Here is a 17189-nt window from a genome sequence, read left to right as displayed (position 1 = left end):
ACAGTTAATATGGTTTAATACATATATATATATATATATATATATATATATATATATATATATATACACAACTGGCCAGCTAGATGTTATTTTCTGATTTCTCTATTTGGGCATAACTTCAGGTTTTTAAAGGATGCTTTTAAACTTGTAGCAACCCTGACCAAGTTGGTTAGCTATGTTCACATTCTTTTGAAGACTTTATAAAAGCTCCAAGATATGATAAGCCCTGGGCTGGACTAGAAATGAAGTGTGAAAGTCTTGGAGGAGTAAATTGCAGGATTTAGAGGCTTTTTTATCTATGGTCTTCTCAGCTATATGCTGAAGACTCCAAGAAAATCCATGTTTTCCTACTGTCTCTGTGAGCGAGCTTCTTCGGGAATCCTTTAGATAGAGGCGAAATGGCAAAAAAAAAATTTGTTCTGGGTTTCTTTATTTCTGGGTGAGCAAACTTGGTCCTTAAATCCAAGCCCAAGAGCAGTCACCTCAACTAAGATTTTAGAAGTAATGAAAGTTTAACAGGAGGAAAAATTGGGACTGCCCATCAAAAACTTGGTTACGAGGATGCATGGGATAAAATTGGATAAATAGAAAAAAATATAAACACTACAAAGCTTTCCTAATAATAGATTATGGCACACTAGCCAGACATTTACAAAAAATGCACCAAACCCTATTTTCTACATCAAGGAAGTGAGCTGACCTAATCTGACTTTATTTCAGGAAAACATTTGTTAGTACGCTACTTGAAAAAAAATAAACTGAGGAAGACAGCAGTTGCTAAATTAACTCTTAATATGAATAAAAGCTTGCAAAGTAGCTTGGTAGGGAAAGTCTCAAGGTAGCAAAAAAGTTTATAGTGAACTTCCTTAAAGAATGATCTCAGACAGATATTATTAGTTATTTTCACTGACTACTTTAAATTAGGAATGGTCAACTGAGGATTCAAAGCTGGGGTACTGCCCGCACAAAGTGAGGCTGGAATATTGTATAACAACGGGCATGAGAGTCATTGTACATAAGCTTGACTCAGTACCCAGGAACTCTGCCTATGCCAAACTTAGGAAAAATTCTTCAGTATGGTATTTTCATTATAAAGACAAATCAAGTGGTTAAGTTTCTTAGTTGTTCTGCAGGCACAGAGTAAAATATATAAAATAAAATTGCTATATAAAAATGCCACAATACAAAGGCCATGTAACCACTTCCAAAGGAAGGCAAAAAAAAAGGAAAAAAAAGAAAACAGATTTTTGCTTGTTTAATTAGAGACAGTCATGATGTTAGCTAACTTCCACAAACACAACAACAAAAATCCTCCAGAGACTTCTACTAAAAAGGCAAAAAAGAAAATTCTTATTTTTAGATGTTATTCAAGAGTGCCACACAATCCATTCCTCCTTCAATTTCACAGGCATCACCTGTAAACTGGAGATTAACCTACAAGATCAATAGAAACAATATAATGAGAGACTAAGTCCATTCCTCTGTTGTTCCTGTAAAAATATTTCAGAATTTGGTCTCTTGCTCCCAGAGCTGTCAAATGAAGCCAGTGCAGAACAGCAAGTGAGAAGTGCTGCACAAACTCTGGAAGGCTTACCTGAGCTAACACACTGTGATGTGCTGGAGGTAACCTAATCCTAGAGACAGCTCTGTTCCATGAGCCAAGCCGGCTCCCCTGCAGTGCCCTGCGCTGCATCGTGTGCCTGTGCCAGCTCACGTCCATAGTCGTGCAAAGTGCAGAGATTCCCAAACAAATCTGGACATGCTGGAATTCAGGAAAGCCCGTGGCTTGTATGAAAGTGATGACACCCTTTCATAAAAAAGCCTTTTGACACCCTTGTCATGCAATACCAGTATGATAGTGCAAAAGTCAAGGTCACAAGCTAGGAATGAAGAATATTTGCTGTCACTATTCATAAAAAAAGGATAAGTTTGGTGTTTCGGTCAATCCTTACAGCTTTTGAGATACTGAGAGCAGGTAGCTTCAATATTAAAATAAATATATTAAAAATCAAAATATTAGTTGTTTTGTATCCAGGAGGCATGGGAAGATATTAATGCCACCATAAGAGGCAGTGGCAACATCTCCTCTGGGTCACTGTGCTTACTTCTAACCCTGCAGATTAAAAGACATTTCCTGGAAGTGGAGGTAAAAAGAAGGGTTAGAAGAACCGTCAGTGAAAAGCACCCTTGTTTGTGACAGGCACGGCACAGCTGGTTTGCCTGAACTCAGGCCGAGCAGGTTTCGGCAGTAAACTGAAAAACTCAAGGGAGGACAGATGGGAACGGACTTTATACTAGGTGAGAGAAATGCTCTTTAAACTGAAGTGAAGACCTTGCAGAATGTGAGATTTCAGCTGGTCACGATACACACGACCTGAAATCTTTAACCACACAGAGGAACAGAAAAAACAGAGGCAAGCTGATGGCAGGGGTAGCTTCAAGATGGAGTCCAGTGTCTCTGCATGTTAAGTTGGAGAGTGCAATACAGCTGCCTGCGATAGAGAGGATCAAGCCCCACAGTAAAGAAGGTCTTCTCCAGCCCTGCCCACTTTGTCAAGGACAAAGCTGGCTATGAAAGCTCTGATTTCAAAACACGTATCAAATTTACCCATTTGTCACCGGCCAGTTTATCGTACCCTCTATCGTATATTCAATAGTGTTACACAAGAGTGTAAATTAATGTGAAGTGCAATACTCCTAATTATTACAGTTGGGGAGCAAATGGGGCCATGCATATGCAAATATCTAATTAGTCACATTGTGGTTGTCTGTCTATGGAAATACCCTGTGTGACTATGAAATCATACTGCCTGCTTTGGCTTATACAATGATGTGTGTTGCTGCGACTCTTGCATAAGGAGAATTAGTCCTTCTGTTTTAATAATACTGCATCATTCTGCTCAATTCTGAGCCCTTAATCTTGCATCACAGTGAAACACTGTAACAGCAACATATAATTGTCTATTTTTCCAATTTTCTATTTTGTAAAATGCTAGTTCCTGACCTGTGCTGAATGTATACAGTGGCCTACCTTGACACAATATTAGATTAATCTTAACTAAAAAGAGTTTCAGTGCAGCTGTAATAGAAAAAAGAATATGACTTCACCTACCCAGGAATTTCGGGTTTCGGTCTTCTATTCTCAGAAGAATGTTATCGTTTCACTGACACATTTGTAGTTTCGTGACTTCTGTTTGTTTTAGCCTGAGATGACCTTATTAGTTCCTTCTATCCCCTCCAGTTTTGGTGGGGTCCCAAGTGCCTCCTTAGTGGTATTGCAAAAGGAAATCCCCATAAACCACATAAATCCCTAAAACAAGCTGATGGCAGAACGGAGCACATCTCCGTTCGGGCAGGCAGCGTCCTCCCCTTGCGCAGCGCTGCCACGGGTGTCGATCACAGCCTGCAGAGACACAGGACGGCACAGCAGCCCGCAGGCTCTGCTTGCTCTCCAGGACTGAAAGGACACCCTCATCCTGAGCACTTTGTCTGTATTTGCTCAATTTTAAGACACCTCTTTGCTGAGATTTCCAGGGCAACATCATCATTGTGGTGCTTCTGTAATTTACAGATAAAGGGTGACAGAAATGTGGTTTGGAGGACTCGGCACGATATAGGGTTGTGTTCACTAAGGCTGGCAAGATATCCGCTTTTCTGCTCAATTTGTAGGGCTAACTGGTTTCTGAATTATCATTACTTTGTTTTGAGGAGCATCAGCAATGGATTGATTAAAAAAAATGTGTTTCTGTCGTTCTAAAAATCCCTCTACCTTTTCTCCAGAATACAATGATTTCTTATCTTACTGCTTCTACACAGCAATTTAGATTCCTCCTAATTACTACCTAATTTTATGGTAAATTTCACCTCCTTCCCCCTCTCCCAAAATGCAGACATATATATTCTTATGTACATACGCATACCTCATCAAAATTATTTCAGCATAAGCGTGAATACCACGAACCAAAAGTTTGGCATCCCTGCAACAGTGAAAGATGACTGCCACCTATGGGTAAGAGCTCATGTTAACATATTTAGATAAAATTTTAATATTATTCTTTTTAGTTAATTCAGTTTGTAATTATCTACCAGAACAGAGTTCTGATTCATTTGCTTATATTTTGTCAACAACAATCACTGAAAATCATCCTCTCAAAGTTAGGTGTTAAACCACCTCCCTTACAAAGGAGCATCAGCTTTACGACGAGTAAAAAAATGGGGTACGACGTTCTCATTTTTCTTTTTCTAAATCATGACTACATAGAAGTGCTCTAATTCCCTATCCAAAGAAAAAAGACTTATTGCTATGCAGCTAGGTACAGCATATTAGATAAAGCTGTATTGAATGACGACTATAATTTTAAAGTTTAGCCGTCTCAAGGTTTTAATATTTTGCTTGCTGTTTCTTTTACTAAATACATACAACTAGCTTAGCTGTGCAGTTCCATGAAAATGTGTGTATAATCAGTATGTCATAGTAATTTTCTTTTCAAAATTTTTCATAGTAAAATGAAAGCTAAGTGGGGGAAGGGAGGCAGTAGAAAAATGTATGTCCCGATTACATAAGCCTCAATTTTTCTGATAATCAATCTGCGCAGCATTTACCTAGAAAACTCAAAAGAAAGTACAGACTGGAAAGCCAAATTTATTGTATCAAAAATACTTTTCTCCAATTCAGTTTTCAGGTATTTACAAGCAAACAGCCTGACAATTCTGTATATCTGACTACCAAAGAGAAAAGCGCTCGATTATGGCTGCTATATTTTGGTAAGCTGCATTAAAACGGACATTACAACCTCTTTCTCAGAAATACCATACATAAAAATTGCTGGAAGTCTAGCAAATGATGCATGTATTTCAGTTTGGGAAAAAAAATAATTTTGCTCCAGTAAACAGAAGCTAATTGTAGTAATTATATTTCTCCCTTTCGGGGCTGGGACACAGTATTTCTGAAGGAAGAGAGTCGAACTTAACAAAAGAGAAAATTATATTAAAAGAGAGAGCAACTAATAAAAACTCAGTCCATCACTGATTTTTTAAAAAAACAGTCTTTTAAAGTAATCTTAGTCCCGGGCCTTCTCATTCATATTGTACTTTACTAAATATGATAATTGGCCTATCTGAAAAACCCAAATTCGGTATTACGCTAGTGCTTACCTCCTCCATTGGCACTAAATAAAACTAATACTAAACCTATATAATAAACTTGCAAAATACTGTAAAAGTGGTCAGTAAATGTTGCTCAAATATCTGAGGTTCACAGATCACCATTTCATGCTTGCTCTCCCACGGCGTCGGTACCCTTTATAATTGACATAATTCAGATGCAGTAAAATCTTTGTGCTTCATAGATAAAACCATCTTCTAGGTAAAGTCACTGCCTCACAGTAACATATTAGTGGTGTATTTTCCTGACGTATTTTAGGCCAAAAATAGCATTCTTCAATTTACTTCCTTGTGTCCACTTTGGCTACCGAATCAAACTGTCACCGGTCCAGTAACATTTCCCTGTATTTTCAAACCACAGTTTAAACTTAAATCACTTAGTCTCCTTTGATGGGAACTTCATATCAGACAGAAATTACTCCTTAGCACGTTTGATGAATACAGCTTAAAATAAAACATCAGAACTGCATGAACATCTGTGACAAATGACTTGTCTCAGTCATCCTGCTCCTTCTTATTTAATCTCCCACTGGAGTACAATTTCATAGGTACACTGTTTTACAGTGCAGACCTCCTCCCACCAACCTACTGCTTGCAAAAGGAATTAAAAAAAAATATTTTCCATGTGTCATACCAAAATCTGAACAAATTATAGCTGAACTTTCAAAATAATTAGAAGTAGGAAAATGGAAATAAACAAATAAGCTAGTACCTCAAATTTACAAAAGCAACAAAAAAGGTAAAGAAATGTAGAAATGCAATAAAGGATTGTTAAACTAATCGATCTGCTAACGGAATATGAAACAAACCCTCCTTTCCTGGTGACACATCACTGAGTTACTACCTGCATATCATACAAGTAAAAAGAAGAGAAAATATTTTTAAGTATAGTCAGTATGATGAATTTTGAGATATTCCTATTTCAGTCTCTTTAAAACCAAGGCCATCCTAAAAGACAGCATACTCGACAAGATCTACATGATATTGGAAAACCCAGACAGGTTTTTCCTGATTTTTTTGCCGCCAATGATCTCTGTGTTTTACAGAGGGAAAAAAAATTCCACAAATCAGGCAGCATTCTTAATTCCCTGAAGTGCTTGTTGTTAATTTTATACCTTTACAGAATGACGAGTAAAATTCCACTTTCAAAGTAAAGAAATACAGAACGTCATATCATAGCTTTAAAAATTACACTTTCTGTTCTATATAGATGTCTCATCATTTTCACTTGAATGCTGCTTATACTGTATAACACAGATTTTACTTTAAATAATAGTACTTAATGCCTATATGGATTTTTTGTTACCTAACAGCTTTGCTAGATTGGTCATGGATTTTTTACTGTGCTATGTATTTTTTCAGTACTTATATACCTGCATTCTCCAACAGACATTCAAAATATTACTGCATTCTGACCTATTCCACTGTTTTGACACTGAAGTGCATTAAGATACTCATAACGTGCTTATAGAGGCAACTAAACAAAAAAATAAGTTACGTTCTGATGTTCTGGAATGAACGGGACTTTATTCTAATGGGGGAAAACCTGTTTGTTTGTAATAACTTAGTTTGTAGCTGAAAAAGAGAGCAACACACCTGGAATCACCTCACTGAAAATTCCAGAAATGCAAGGAACTTCACAAAAAGTCTGCAGTTACCTTGTTTTTTAAGTAACCATGCAGAGCTGACAGCTATTAGCAGCAGCAAGGACTTGCATAACGAGGACTTGAAGGAAGGCTTAGTACTATCCATGCCGGAGTGATTTAAAGAGAATGAAGGCACGTATTTCTTTATGATGCATTATGTAACAACAGAGAGGGCAATGTGAGGCATTAAAAAACTGCAGGACCCACACTTGATCTCATCCTTGTTATTTATCAGACAAATATTTAATAGTGCTTCGAGCAGAAGGCTTATGAAACACCAAGCACAGGAATGTTTTCCGGTATAAAATAGTTTGAAATGTTTTAGATGATGTATTCTATGTTTTGTACGTCTTTATGAAAATGTAATAGGCCCTATAATTCATCTATTTCAAACTTCTGCAATACATGCAATCTCAGATAAAAATGTCAAAATCAGTGATAGCCGGACCTTCTGGTTCACATTAGTGTGAAGAGAAAACTGCTGTTGAGCTGACACATTGATAGATTACGAGTTCTGCTGAAGAATAGCTAAAAATGGTGATTCAATCTTGTCGCTACTATATAAGAAGAATAACAGAAGTGGTGATGATACTCATGATATCCTGTCTTTCATTAAAATCCTAAAGGGTATTGGTGCATTGAACACATTCTCTTCCTGAGAGCTTCTGGTTCCAAAAAAATATCTGTGTAAGTAAATGAAACTAAATAGGCCTATTAAAAACCAGGATCACTTTGTGCCCTGAATTTATTTAAACATTGATCTAAATAGCAGATTGTAAAAAGACTTTTTTTTTTTCTGGGGGGGGGGGGGGGTCCTCTCTCTTTCTGGTTTTTTTTTTTTTTTTCTTTTACAGTAGAGATGCTGGTCTTGTAATGACGAAATGGAGAGCTAGGAGGATTATGAAACACAAGGAACATGAAGGGCAAATCTGACTGAAAGAGAGGGAGAATATTATTCCGATTATTTAAAACTTCACTGGGCTTCTTTACTAACTTAAATCAATGTAGGTCCCCAGAAATCTATATGGTAGTAATACAGATGCATCCAAGATGCATGTAAGGTAATGCGGTTCATCATCTTCTGTTAGGACAGTAAATAAAAACACTTGTATAATCATCTTTTCTGAACAGCTCCCTAATCTTTAGATATGCAAAAGACAACTTTTAAATGAGGCACCTTAAGTGCTTCTGCTATTCTACCCCTGGTCCTCTGTTATCTGAAACTTGTGTGGTCGTTAACGCTGAAGTGAAGTCAGGTTTAAACACTGACTTCTGTCCCTCAGTGCTTCATACTTCCCTGTGCTGCTGCAAATCACCATGGAAGGCTCAAGATGGAGGGAACGGGGCCTGGGTGGCTTGTGCCTTCCTCCCACAAAGATCACAAAATGCTCCCGGCGCTTACTTCCGACGCATCCAAGGAGTTCTGCAACAACAGAAGGGGAAACAAGGCTTCACAGTCCTCATCTTTCACTGACAGGAATAACAGGTAAGGAGAAGGAGGAAAGAGAAACATGGGGGGAGGACGTGGGTAACGATTTCATCTCAGAGGCTCCCCTTTTCCAAAGGGAAAGAAACCTTGACACAAACTTCATCACATCACAGAGATGTAGACAGGTAGGCACCTCACATTCTGATAAGTCGGTGGGTTTGTTTCAAGGAGAGATTAGGCATTCATTTGATTTTTAGTTTTACATTTACCGGGGCCTCTACAGCAAGCTTCTCCTGCAATAATTAATGTTTCATGTTGCATAGGAATTTCTGATTACATAAAAAAAAAACCCCTCTCCAACAAAACTGTAACTTAAGCTGTGTTCTTAATTTGATGATGGATGGGGAAGAAAAGTAGCAAGGCAGAAAGTTTATCACCCTACACTAAAATGTAGGGAAAATCAGAAACCAAAATCAAATTTAAAAAAACCAAAAAGGTCTCAGCCTTGTTCCGTGTTTTTCCTACAATTCTTATACATGCAATTGTCTTTTGAGTATGCAGGTCGACATCTTTAGGATATTCAAGCAACGCATTAACACACTGTAGATACGGGAAAGAAATAAGTCAGAAATATTTGTAGAGTGTGAAGCAGTAAACAGTAACCAAGAAGAAATGTTTTACGTAATGCTATCATGGCTTGACAGCTGAGTAGATTTATACCATGTTTTCAAGCTAGTAAGCTTGGTAACAAGTGAAATGGGTTAAATTTTCTGAGTTTGGAATGCAACTGATTTATGTTTGTTCCACAGTGCTACGCAGCTCTTAAATGCAGGAGCTCCTGCGGATGAAAGTCTGCTTTTAGGACAGGCCCCGCAGAGCCAGGCTGCGGCACGGCAGGGAGAAGCCCAGGTAATTCTGGCGGGGCAGGGGCTGGCGATGCAGGGCGCAGCAGGTACCCAGCCATCCTGCCAGCCCGCCTTACGTAAGGACTTCATTTTCGTCCTCCTGCATCTCGCCGCCGCGCAGGGCACGGCAGAGGAGGCTATTCCATCTCCCCGTGCAGCCCCATCCCCTGTGCCAGGCCCAATGACCGCATCCTCGCATGGTTTCATTTTTTAATTATTTTTTTTCCTCTCCTCTCCAAACAGCACATCTACACGGTGGCGTTTACCTACTCGCTCGCGCCGTGGCTGCCACGCAGCCTATCTGGGCGGCCGGCTGGCACAGCCCGCGGTCACCGGAGCGATGCCGAAGAGGAAACTCCGGGTCCCTCTCCGGGCGAGGGGCGCGCTGCGGGCCGGCTCCGGGCGGGCAGCTCTCCCTCCTCGGCGGCGGCGGGTGTGCTCCGCTCTGCGACCAGCGGCGGGCAGCGTCCATTGCAGCTCGGCGGGTCCGCGTCCGGAGTCCAGGGGCTCCGGCAGCCAGCGGGGAACCAGCCCCCACTCCCCTAAACACCGCTGGCCAGGTGCGTTTATTGCTCATCCCGTCCTCTTCCCACAAATCCACCGTCTGCGGCCGCCGAGCGCCAGCGGCAGCCCGGCCGGCCCCCGAGTCACCACCGATCGCTCTCCCCTCTCGCTCTCTCTCTCTCGCTCTCTCTCTCTCTCTCTTTCCCTCTCGTTTCAAGCTCTCCCCGAGGAGGAAACAGCACGGCGGGGCCGCTCGTCCTGCATTTCACCGCCCGGGAGCCGCTGCCGCCGCCGCCAGAGCGCTCAAAACAAAGCGAAGAACAGTCACTTTCCACACTGTTCCCTTCCCTCCCCGCGCCGAGTAACGCGGCTGGCTAGGGAAGCTCGCCTAGCAGGGATGAAAACCAAGGGGGGGCGAAGGCAGCAGAACCCACCCACCCAGCCCGCCCGGAGCCCCCCGGCTGCTCCCCGTTCCCGGCGCATCCCGGCGCACCTGACAGCCCGCCGCGCGCGCTGTATTTCCCTCCCTTAGCGACAGGGGAGGCGCGCGCCGGCCGCGGCCCCGCCATTGGCGGAGCGCAGCGGCGCGGCGCAGCCATTGGCTGCGGCGGCGACCAATGGGGCGCGCTGTATCCGGGCGGCAGCGGCTGCGGAGCTATTTAAATCCTGCCCGGTGATGTCAGCGCGGGCCGCGCGGGGGGAGCGGTGGCGCCCGCGCCTGTCAGGCCGCGTTAGGAGCAGCGCGGCCGCCCTCTCCCTCCGCGGGGAGCGGGGCGGGAGAGCCCGGCAGGGCCCGGCGCACCTGCACGGCCGGCCCCGCCTCACGGGACCCGCAGCGCCCCGCTGCCCTCCCCGCTGAGGTGCCGCGGTGTCGCTCCTGGAGGGTGCGGGTTAATCCCGGAGTGCCGGGTACGCTCTCTGCGCGAGTGTCGCGCTAAGCCCTCGCTCGCGGAGAAAGCAGAAGGGCAACTCTTGGCGCTGAAAACACTTCTGCCAGCTGTTCGGGGGGAGGTACCCTCACTTTACTGCATCCGCACGCTGTGGCCTCGGTGACACTGAGCTGAGGGGCTTAGTGTCACCGAGGACATTAAGAAGCTGGAGCGTGTCCAGAGAAGGGCAATGAAGCTGGTGAAGGGTCTGGAGCACAAGTCCTGTGAGCAGCAGCTGAGGGAGCTGGGGGTGTTTAGCCCCGAGAAAAGGAGGCTCAGGGAGGCCTTACTGCTCTCTACAGCCACCCGAAAGGAGGGTGTGGGCAGATAGGGTCTGTCTCTTCTCCCAGGCAACCAGTGGCAAGACAGGAGGACACAGCCTCAAGCTGTGCCTGGGGAGGTTCAGACAGAATGATGAATTTCTTCACAGAAATGGTGATTAGACTTTGAAATGGACTGCCAAGGGACATGGTGGATAATTGTGATGGGAACTTACCCATTATGTCCCCGAAGTGCGGGCAGCTTACTTTTCACAAAGGTGTGTCCCCCGTGATGTGAACACACAGCTGCAGCATTTTCTCAGTTTGCAGATGGATGTGTGCTGTGACCATAGTTTTTTGGCCCATATAATTACAGGCATTTTGGTTGCCCAAAAATCTGTGTTAGCTACATGGCTGCAGAAGGAGTTATGTTGAGGTGACATGTGAAAGTGGTTCCCTAAGAGCAATTCTGTGGTATGGTTAAAGTAAACACAGAGGAAGTCACTGAATATTGTTGATGCCAAATATTTGTCATGAGGACACTAGGATCAAAAGCCAGGAGGAAGGAGGCTGTCCCTGAAATCATGTTTGTTTCTTTGCCGTGGCAGGGTATGGCAACAGAGGTAGGGGACAGCAGAAGGCTGATCATGGCGGTGGCTTCTGTTAGGTTAGGGGTGGCATATCATAACTTGGGGTCCTCAAGATGAATCTGATCGTTTAAGGACATTCTTCCACTGAGAGTCAGATGGAAGAATGCAAGAACCTCTTTCAGGAACTGACTCCATGTGCCTTTTCAGTCCCATTGGTATTTCCTTGTTTTCCCTATTTGGGAGGCTGCTTGGAATAAAGATTAACTCACTCCAGTCAGTGTGTTGTTTATGTATTGTATTTGTCCATCAATGCCACCATACTCCAGATTTTGTGTGAGCTATCAACAAGGTTCAGGAATAATATTTTTTGTTGTTTTGACTGCACTTTTGCCTCTGGGTTCCTTCCCAGCTCTGTTACTTCCAGGATGACTTGGGGATGTGTTGTCTTCCTCTAAAATATCAAATTAGCATTAGCAAGAGATGAAAAGCTGGACAGAGGTGTTCATGGTGGCCCTGCTCCTGACACATGCATCTTGCTCAAATGCTTAGAACTAGTGATGAGATGTGACCTGAGAAGAAATGTTTCTCTAACATGGCCTGTTGCATTTGAAGTAAAAAAAAAAGGGTAAGGGGAAGCATTCACCCCACTCAGCAAGATGGAATGTGGTTAATTTTGTAAGAGAAACTTGGGTATTATGGGGACAAGAACTTTTGGACAGAGGCCTCACCCTAGAGCAGTATAAACCTTCAATCTGTTGGCAGGGGAGTGGGGTAGAAGAGGTTAATATATGTAGTGAAAGACAAATGTATATTCCTGAACTTCACAGCTATGGCATAAACTTACAGGGGCAGAAAGGAATGTGAAGAGTTCATCTCATCTATCCCATGATTTTACTACCACAAAGCAGGATCCAATCTCCCCATCTCTTTCCTGGTAAATACCCAAATTATGCAAGTATCTTTAGGGATGAAACTTGATAACCTCCCCACGCTTTTCTTTGAGAGCTCTGCTTTCCTTAGCTTAGGACAGTCTAGTTCTCTTTTTTATGACCCTGAAAGACTGCAGTCCCTGACTTTTCCTCACTTAGGTCCACACATCTGCTTAAGAAAGGTCTGGAGAAAAAGGCCAGTAGTTATGTCAATGTTTCCTCACAGTTTTATTTTTTTTTTCTTCCTAAACAAGCATGGTGAATTAACAGAATTAATGGCAGGTGAAATTTGCAGCCCTGGGAAAGTAGCACACGCTGCAGGGGAAGATGGATGGATGGTGATGAAATGATGACATCAGCTCTAAAGCAAAAGGTAGGGACAGCTGGGTGCAGCTCCACTGAAAAAAGGGGAAAAAAACCCTCAAAAATCGACCTGCAAATTTAAGCATGCTTGAGGAGAGGGATACTGAATGATGACCAATAAAATGCTATTATAAATTATACTCACCAGGTATTACAGTGTGCAGCAGTACCTCAGCTTCAGAGTTTTGAAGGGTGTACAAAGATCACTGCTAGAGCTGGGTAAACACAGACATGGAGAAACTAGGAGGCAAGTGAGTAGCTGAAGCTCAGATGAGGCAGAACTCATCTGGAAATCCTTTCCCAGTCTCGACACTGCTTCTTCCTGGCCAGTCTTTAGAAATCATTCCTGCTCCAGACCGGTGATACATAATGCTGTAGTTTTTCCTGTTAAGAACAGATTCTGCAGAAGGGTCTATAACACGGTGTAGGATTCAGCTGAATTCAGGCTACAAGATGGGGTCACTGCAGTCCTCTGCTTTAAAACATCACCAATAAAAATCTTATTTTAAATGTTCTGGTCAGGACTAGAGAAGCTTTTCAATTTTTAAATGTGTTTTGTGTGGAAAATCCCTCTGTTAAATAATTAGCAAGTGCTCTGAGCATTACTGCATATTTTATATTTCATCTGCCTGGAAGAAATGGACAGTTCTGTTGCTATAGATTAACTGCAATTTATTTTGTAATACTCTGGCTGCTGGAAGAGAGAGACTTCTTATTTCTTCTTATTTCTTCTTATTTCTTTTGCATCCAATTACTCAAGGAATGGAGCTGGACAGAAGAGGCGTTTAAACATACCTTTTTTTCTTTTCCCAGTCCCAGTGGACATTTGAGTTTACAAAAAAAAAAAAAAAAACTGCACAAGCAGTAAATGTGAAAACCAGAAACTGAGTGGTTCAGCAGTACAAAGAATCCCAGTGCTGGATCTTATTTTCTTGGCAGGCATTGGCTAGGATGGCTTGTTTATTTTGCCTTTTACATAGCCTTATTCCACATTTTAGTGTAAATTTTCCTCAGGCAGAAAAAAAAAAATCATTGCTGTTGCATGAATTAGTCTGAGGTATCAATGGACACTAATTGTGTTTAAAAGGAAGAATTCAGCATAAAAAGCTGTTCAGATTTAACCTTTTCCTCTCAGAAGTGGTGTTACAAACTATTATCTTAATGGAATGAAGGATAAGATCACCTTTCAAGTAATTTTGATTATCAGATCTGTGTTCTGAGACTCTTTGAATGGGATGTCAGAAATGTGGCCCTGGCTCTGCTGTGGGCATTTCTGTACATCTCACTGCTGTTGCAGCCTTGCTGTGACAGAGTGGCAACTGTCACATCTCTTTTCCTAGGAAGTTGTTTTGTCCCATCTTCAAGACAAACTTTGAATTCTGAGATAATTTTATATCCCTAGCACTGCAATGGGCATCACCATTCCTGAAGGAAAAAGTGCTTCAATTTTCATGTGGGTTCGACCCAACAGCCCTCCTGGCAATCTGTGGGAGCCTTTAGTCTGCCAGAAGATGCAGATGTGGGTTCCTCAGCCTGAAGGAATTGGTGTGGATTACAGAACACAGATGAATGTTGATTAAACCAATGTGCCTACAACACACAGAAGCTCTCTAAGAGTATAAGCTAACTTCCTAGTCTCCTACCCTGATGTAGCACCAATAGCTCAAGTCTCTAAGCACACCTCTGCTTAGTTTGACAGGCACTGCACGGGTGGCTGCTCCAGTTTGGTTGGTAAGCTGTGTTATACAAAAGTGATCACCTGTGTGTGCTGTCTCTGCACACACTGCAGCTCAGTCCTGGATGTTGCCCACATCCGTTTCTCCCATGGTGTTGGCTGGTTAGCACTTGCAGCAAGCATCCTGTGAAGCCTTTAGAAAAGTCTCTTCCAGCTTGCTGGAACACACAGGATGCTGTTGACCATCATGGAGTATAGGGGATGTTTGCAGTGGTTCTTAGTGGTCTGTTAAGGACCAGGCTCTGAGTCAGGCCAATGAGGATTGCAGGGAAGAATCAAGGGCTTGGATAAAACTAATCTTCCATTCTGGCCATCAGACTGGGGAAATGAGTGTTTCCTTGCAGCCCTGCTGCAGCTTGTGCATTCTCTTCTCTCTCCAAAACACTGCTGAGACTGATGCCAATGAAAATAACAGGCAGAAACATTTTTAACATTTATGCTGCTCATTTGCAATTCAAGTATGGTGAACTCTTGTGTGCTGAAAAGCAGGGAGCAGAACAGAATGGACCAATCTGTTTATGAAGACTGCAGAAGTTATTTACCAGCTCTGAGATTTAGAGAATTGTTTTAATGTTACTGATCAGCATTTCCAAAATGGTGTTGAACTGTAGCTTTCCTGTTGTGATAAAACTGAATTACCACAATATTGATGCTTTGTTAGTAGGTTGGCTCCACATATCAAAAGGCATGAGACACCAAAGAAGGCTCTAAGAATGTGTTCAAAATAACATAAGGGGGAATTCTATGGTACAATGTTCCTAAAGAAGTGAAAAATTTTACTTTATTCTTTCCCAAACTTACCTCTATGTATACAATAAAGCCTATTTTTAAGTATTGGCTTGTTTGAGCAACTGCTTTTAGATTTGGGATGAAGTATAATGTGATATATCATGTCAGTGGGCAGTATTAATCTCTGCATAATTTTCCATAAAGGGTATGAAACTTTAGAGAAATGTCCTTTTACAATCCCCTATAATGAAGGAGGAAGCTTGTCAGCTGATTTGCCCAGTATGTGGATTATTTTTGTTTTTAAGAGTTAGCTGTCAAATTTCACTGTGGTCTTTCTTCTCCTCACAATCCTGAAAAACAGATTATTCAATCACTAGCATAAAATTTTAAGTCCATAGATGACTCTTGCAGTAAATACCAGTGTGACATTTAATATAAATTCTTGCCTAAAAATATCTGCAATAATCTTAGATCCTATAGGTATACATATGTATGTATTGGTACTAGAGGATGATGTAGTTGGGGGTTGAGCACCATGTTCCAAAAAAGCAAAGCCATGTAAACTACTCATCACCTCTTCATCATCTGAGCATATGCAGACACCTACCATTTTTGTGACACTGTTTTAATCCTATATGGAAAGTCTTCATGAAGGCAGCTGCATTTTTAGCATGCATGGAAGATTACTGAGCTCAGCACAGAGCTATTTCCAGTCAAGAATGCAAAACAACAGAGATGGTTACTGTCCACTTCTTTCCTAATGGGCATATATTTAGAGGATAGAGGACTTGGTGAGGAAATCAGACTTTCAGCACCATCAGACAACAATTCCCACTTATTTCATGACAGATTTCACCCTAGTGGCATGAGTGGAATCATGACACATCCGCTTCCATGGTTTTCAGAGTTGATTTATAGTCTTTACCATGCTTGCACGGGACTGTTTTCCTTTCTATAACCACTCAAAATGCCATTCTCCTCTAGTTTCTGTGGAATTTGAGGTTTGTAGTGAGGAAAGGGATAATTTTAACACAAGAACTGAAATTGTGTCTGACTCTTGAGTAGATAGAGAAGAATATCTCTGGTGCTATTTCCACAGCTCTTTAATTTCTAAGATAAAAAATATATATCTATTCTCTGCTACCAGGTTCTCTTGCATCCTTTAAATAACTGCTCTGTTAGGAGTTTTAAAGCACACAGTGCTTTTCAATTCATTCAATTCAGCATGAGGGAGAAGCATGCATCAAATTTAAGGACCCGAATGGAATCATCGGCCACTCACAAGGCAAGAAAGCATTTACAGCTTCTTGTCCTGGGCAATACAGAGCACTGAGAAGCTACTGGGTTAACCTGTCCCACCCAACACAGAGCAGAAGCCCCTGGAGTGAATCCAGCATTACTTAACTATGAGCTGTGTCCATGTGTTTGATTGGTGTGTTGTTTTGGTTTTGTTTTTCCACAGGAATCATAACTCATTTGCACAAACAATCCCTAGTCCATAATGAATACACATACCAGGATTTATAACAGATAAATTAAATGAGATGTGCTCAGGGGACAGCAAAGCATGTAGTAGTAGAAAGGGAAAGAAGTACCCTTTTCATTCTGCCTGATAAGAATGATCACTCAGAGCAGGATATAATTTTAATTTCTAAGTTATCCAAATACCCACATCAAAAAAGGAAAACAAAGAGAAAGCAGGCCATTATGGGCACAACGGTATCACAAGTGCTTTGCTATCTTGCTCTTGTGTTGCATTCAATATCTGATTGTACAGCATACAGCACCAAAGCACACAGCATTTATAAAGATGTCATTAAAGAATATGACAGTCTAGGCTGTAGGAGGCAGAAAGAAAAAACCTGTTTCCACTTAATCATTTGTCTGAATCTTACATGACTTTTTCCAGGCCAAGAAAAACAAGGACTGTTAAACAAGGGGCAAGTGAGATGCTGCTCAAAGAGAGGGGTGCAACTCTAATGGCATCATTAAAAAATGAGAGCCAAG

At 42.0% G+C, this 17189-nt stretch overlaps 1 protein-coding gene across 4 annotated transcripts; it reads left to right on the top strand.

Moving 5' to 3' along the window:
* Window positions 1-7674: 7674 nt before the first annotated feature.
* LOC141728585 (uncharacterized) lies at window positions 7675-13595 on the top strand. 4 transcript variants are annotated; one of them, XM_074537988.1, is made up of 4 exons: window positions 7675-8295; window positions 9048-9147; window positions 9387-9703; window positions 9866-13595. In XM_074537988.1, the coding sequence occupies exons 1-3, from the start codon at window positions 8141-8143 to the stop codon at window positions 9687-9689; spliced, it is 558 nt and encodes a 185-aa protein (XP_074394089.1). In that variant the 5' UTR covers window positions 7675-8140; the 3' UTR covers window positions 9690-9703; window positions 9866-13595. The 4 variants fall into 4 exon arrangements, with proteins under 4 accessions (XP_074394089.1, XP_074394088.1, XP_074394085.1 ...); XM_074537987.1 differs by having other exon boundaries at window positions 9387-13595; XM_074537984.1 differs by having other exon boundaries at window positions 9048-13595.
* Window positions 13596-17189: the final 3594 nt, after the last annotated feature.

Source organism: Zonotrichia albicollis, chromosome 3 (genome assembly GCF_047830755.1).
Source record: "Zonotrichia albicollis isolate bZonAlb1 chromosome 3, bZonAlb1.hap1, whole genome shotgun sequence".
NCBI lineage: Eukaryota > Metazoa > Chordata > Aves > Passeriformes > Passerellidae > Zonotrichia > Zonotrichia albicollis.
The sequence above is the reverse complement of the archived record's forward strand: the minus strand, read 5'-3'. Positions and strand labels throughout refer to the sequence as shown.

Bases quoted from the DNA above. Each gene is read 5' to 3' on its own strand.
- LOC141728585 (XM_074537984.1), top strand. From the start codon at position 9,484: ATGCCGAAGAGGAAACTCCGGGTCCCTCTCCGGGCGAGGGGCGCGCTG.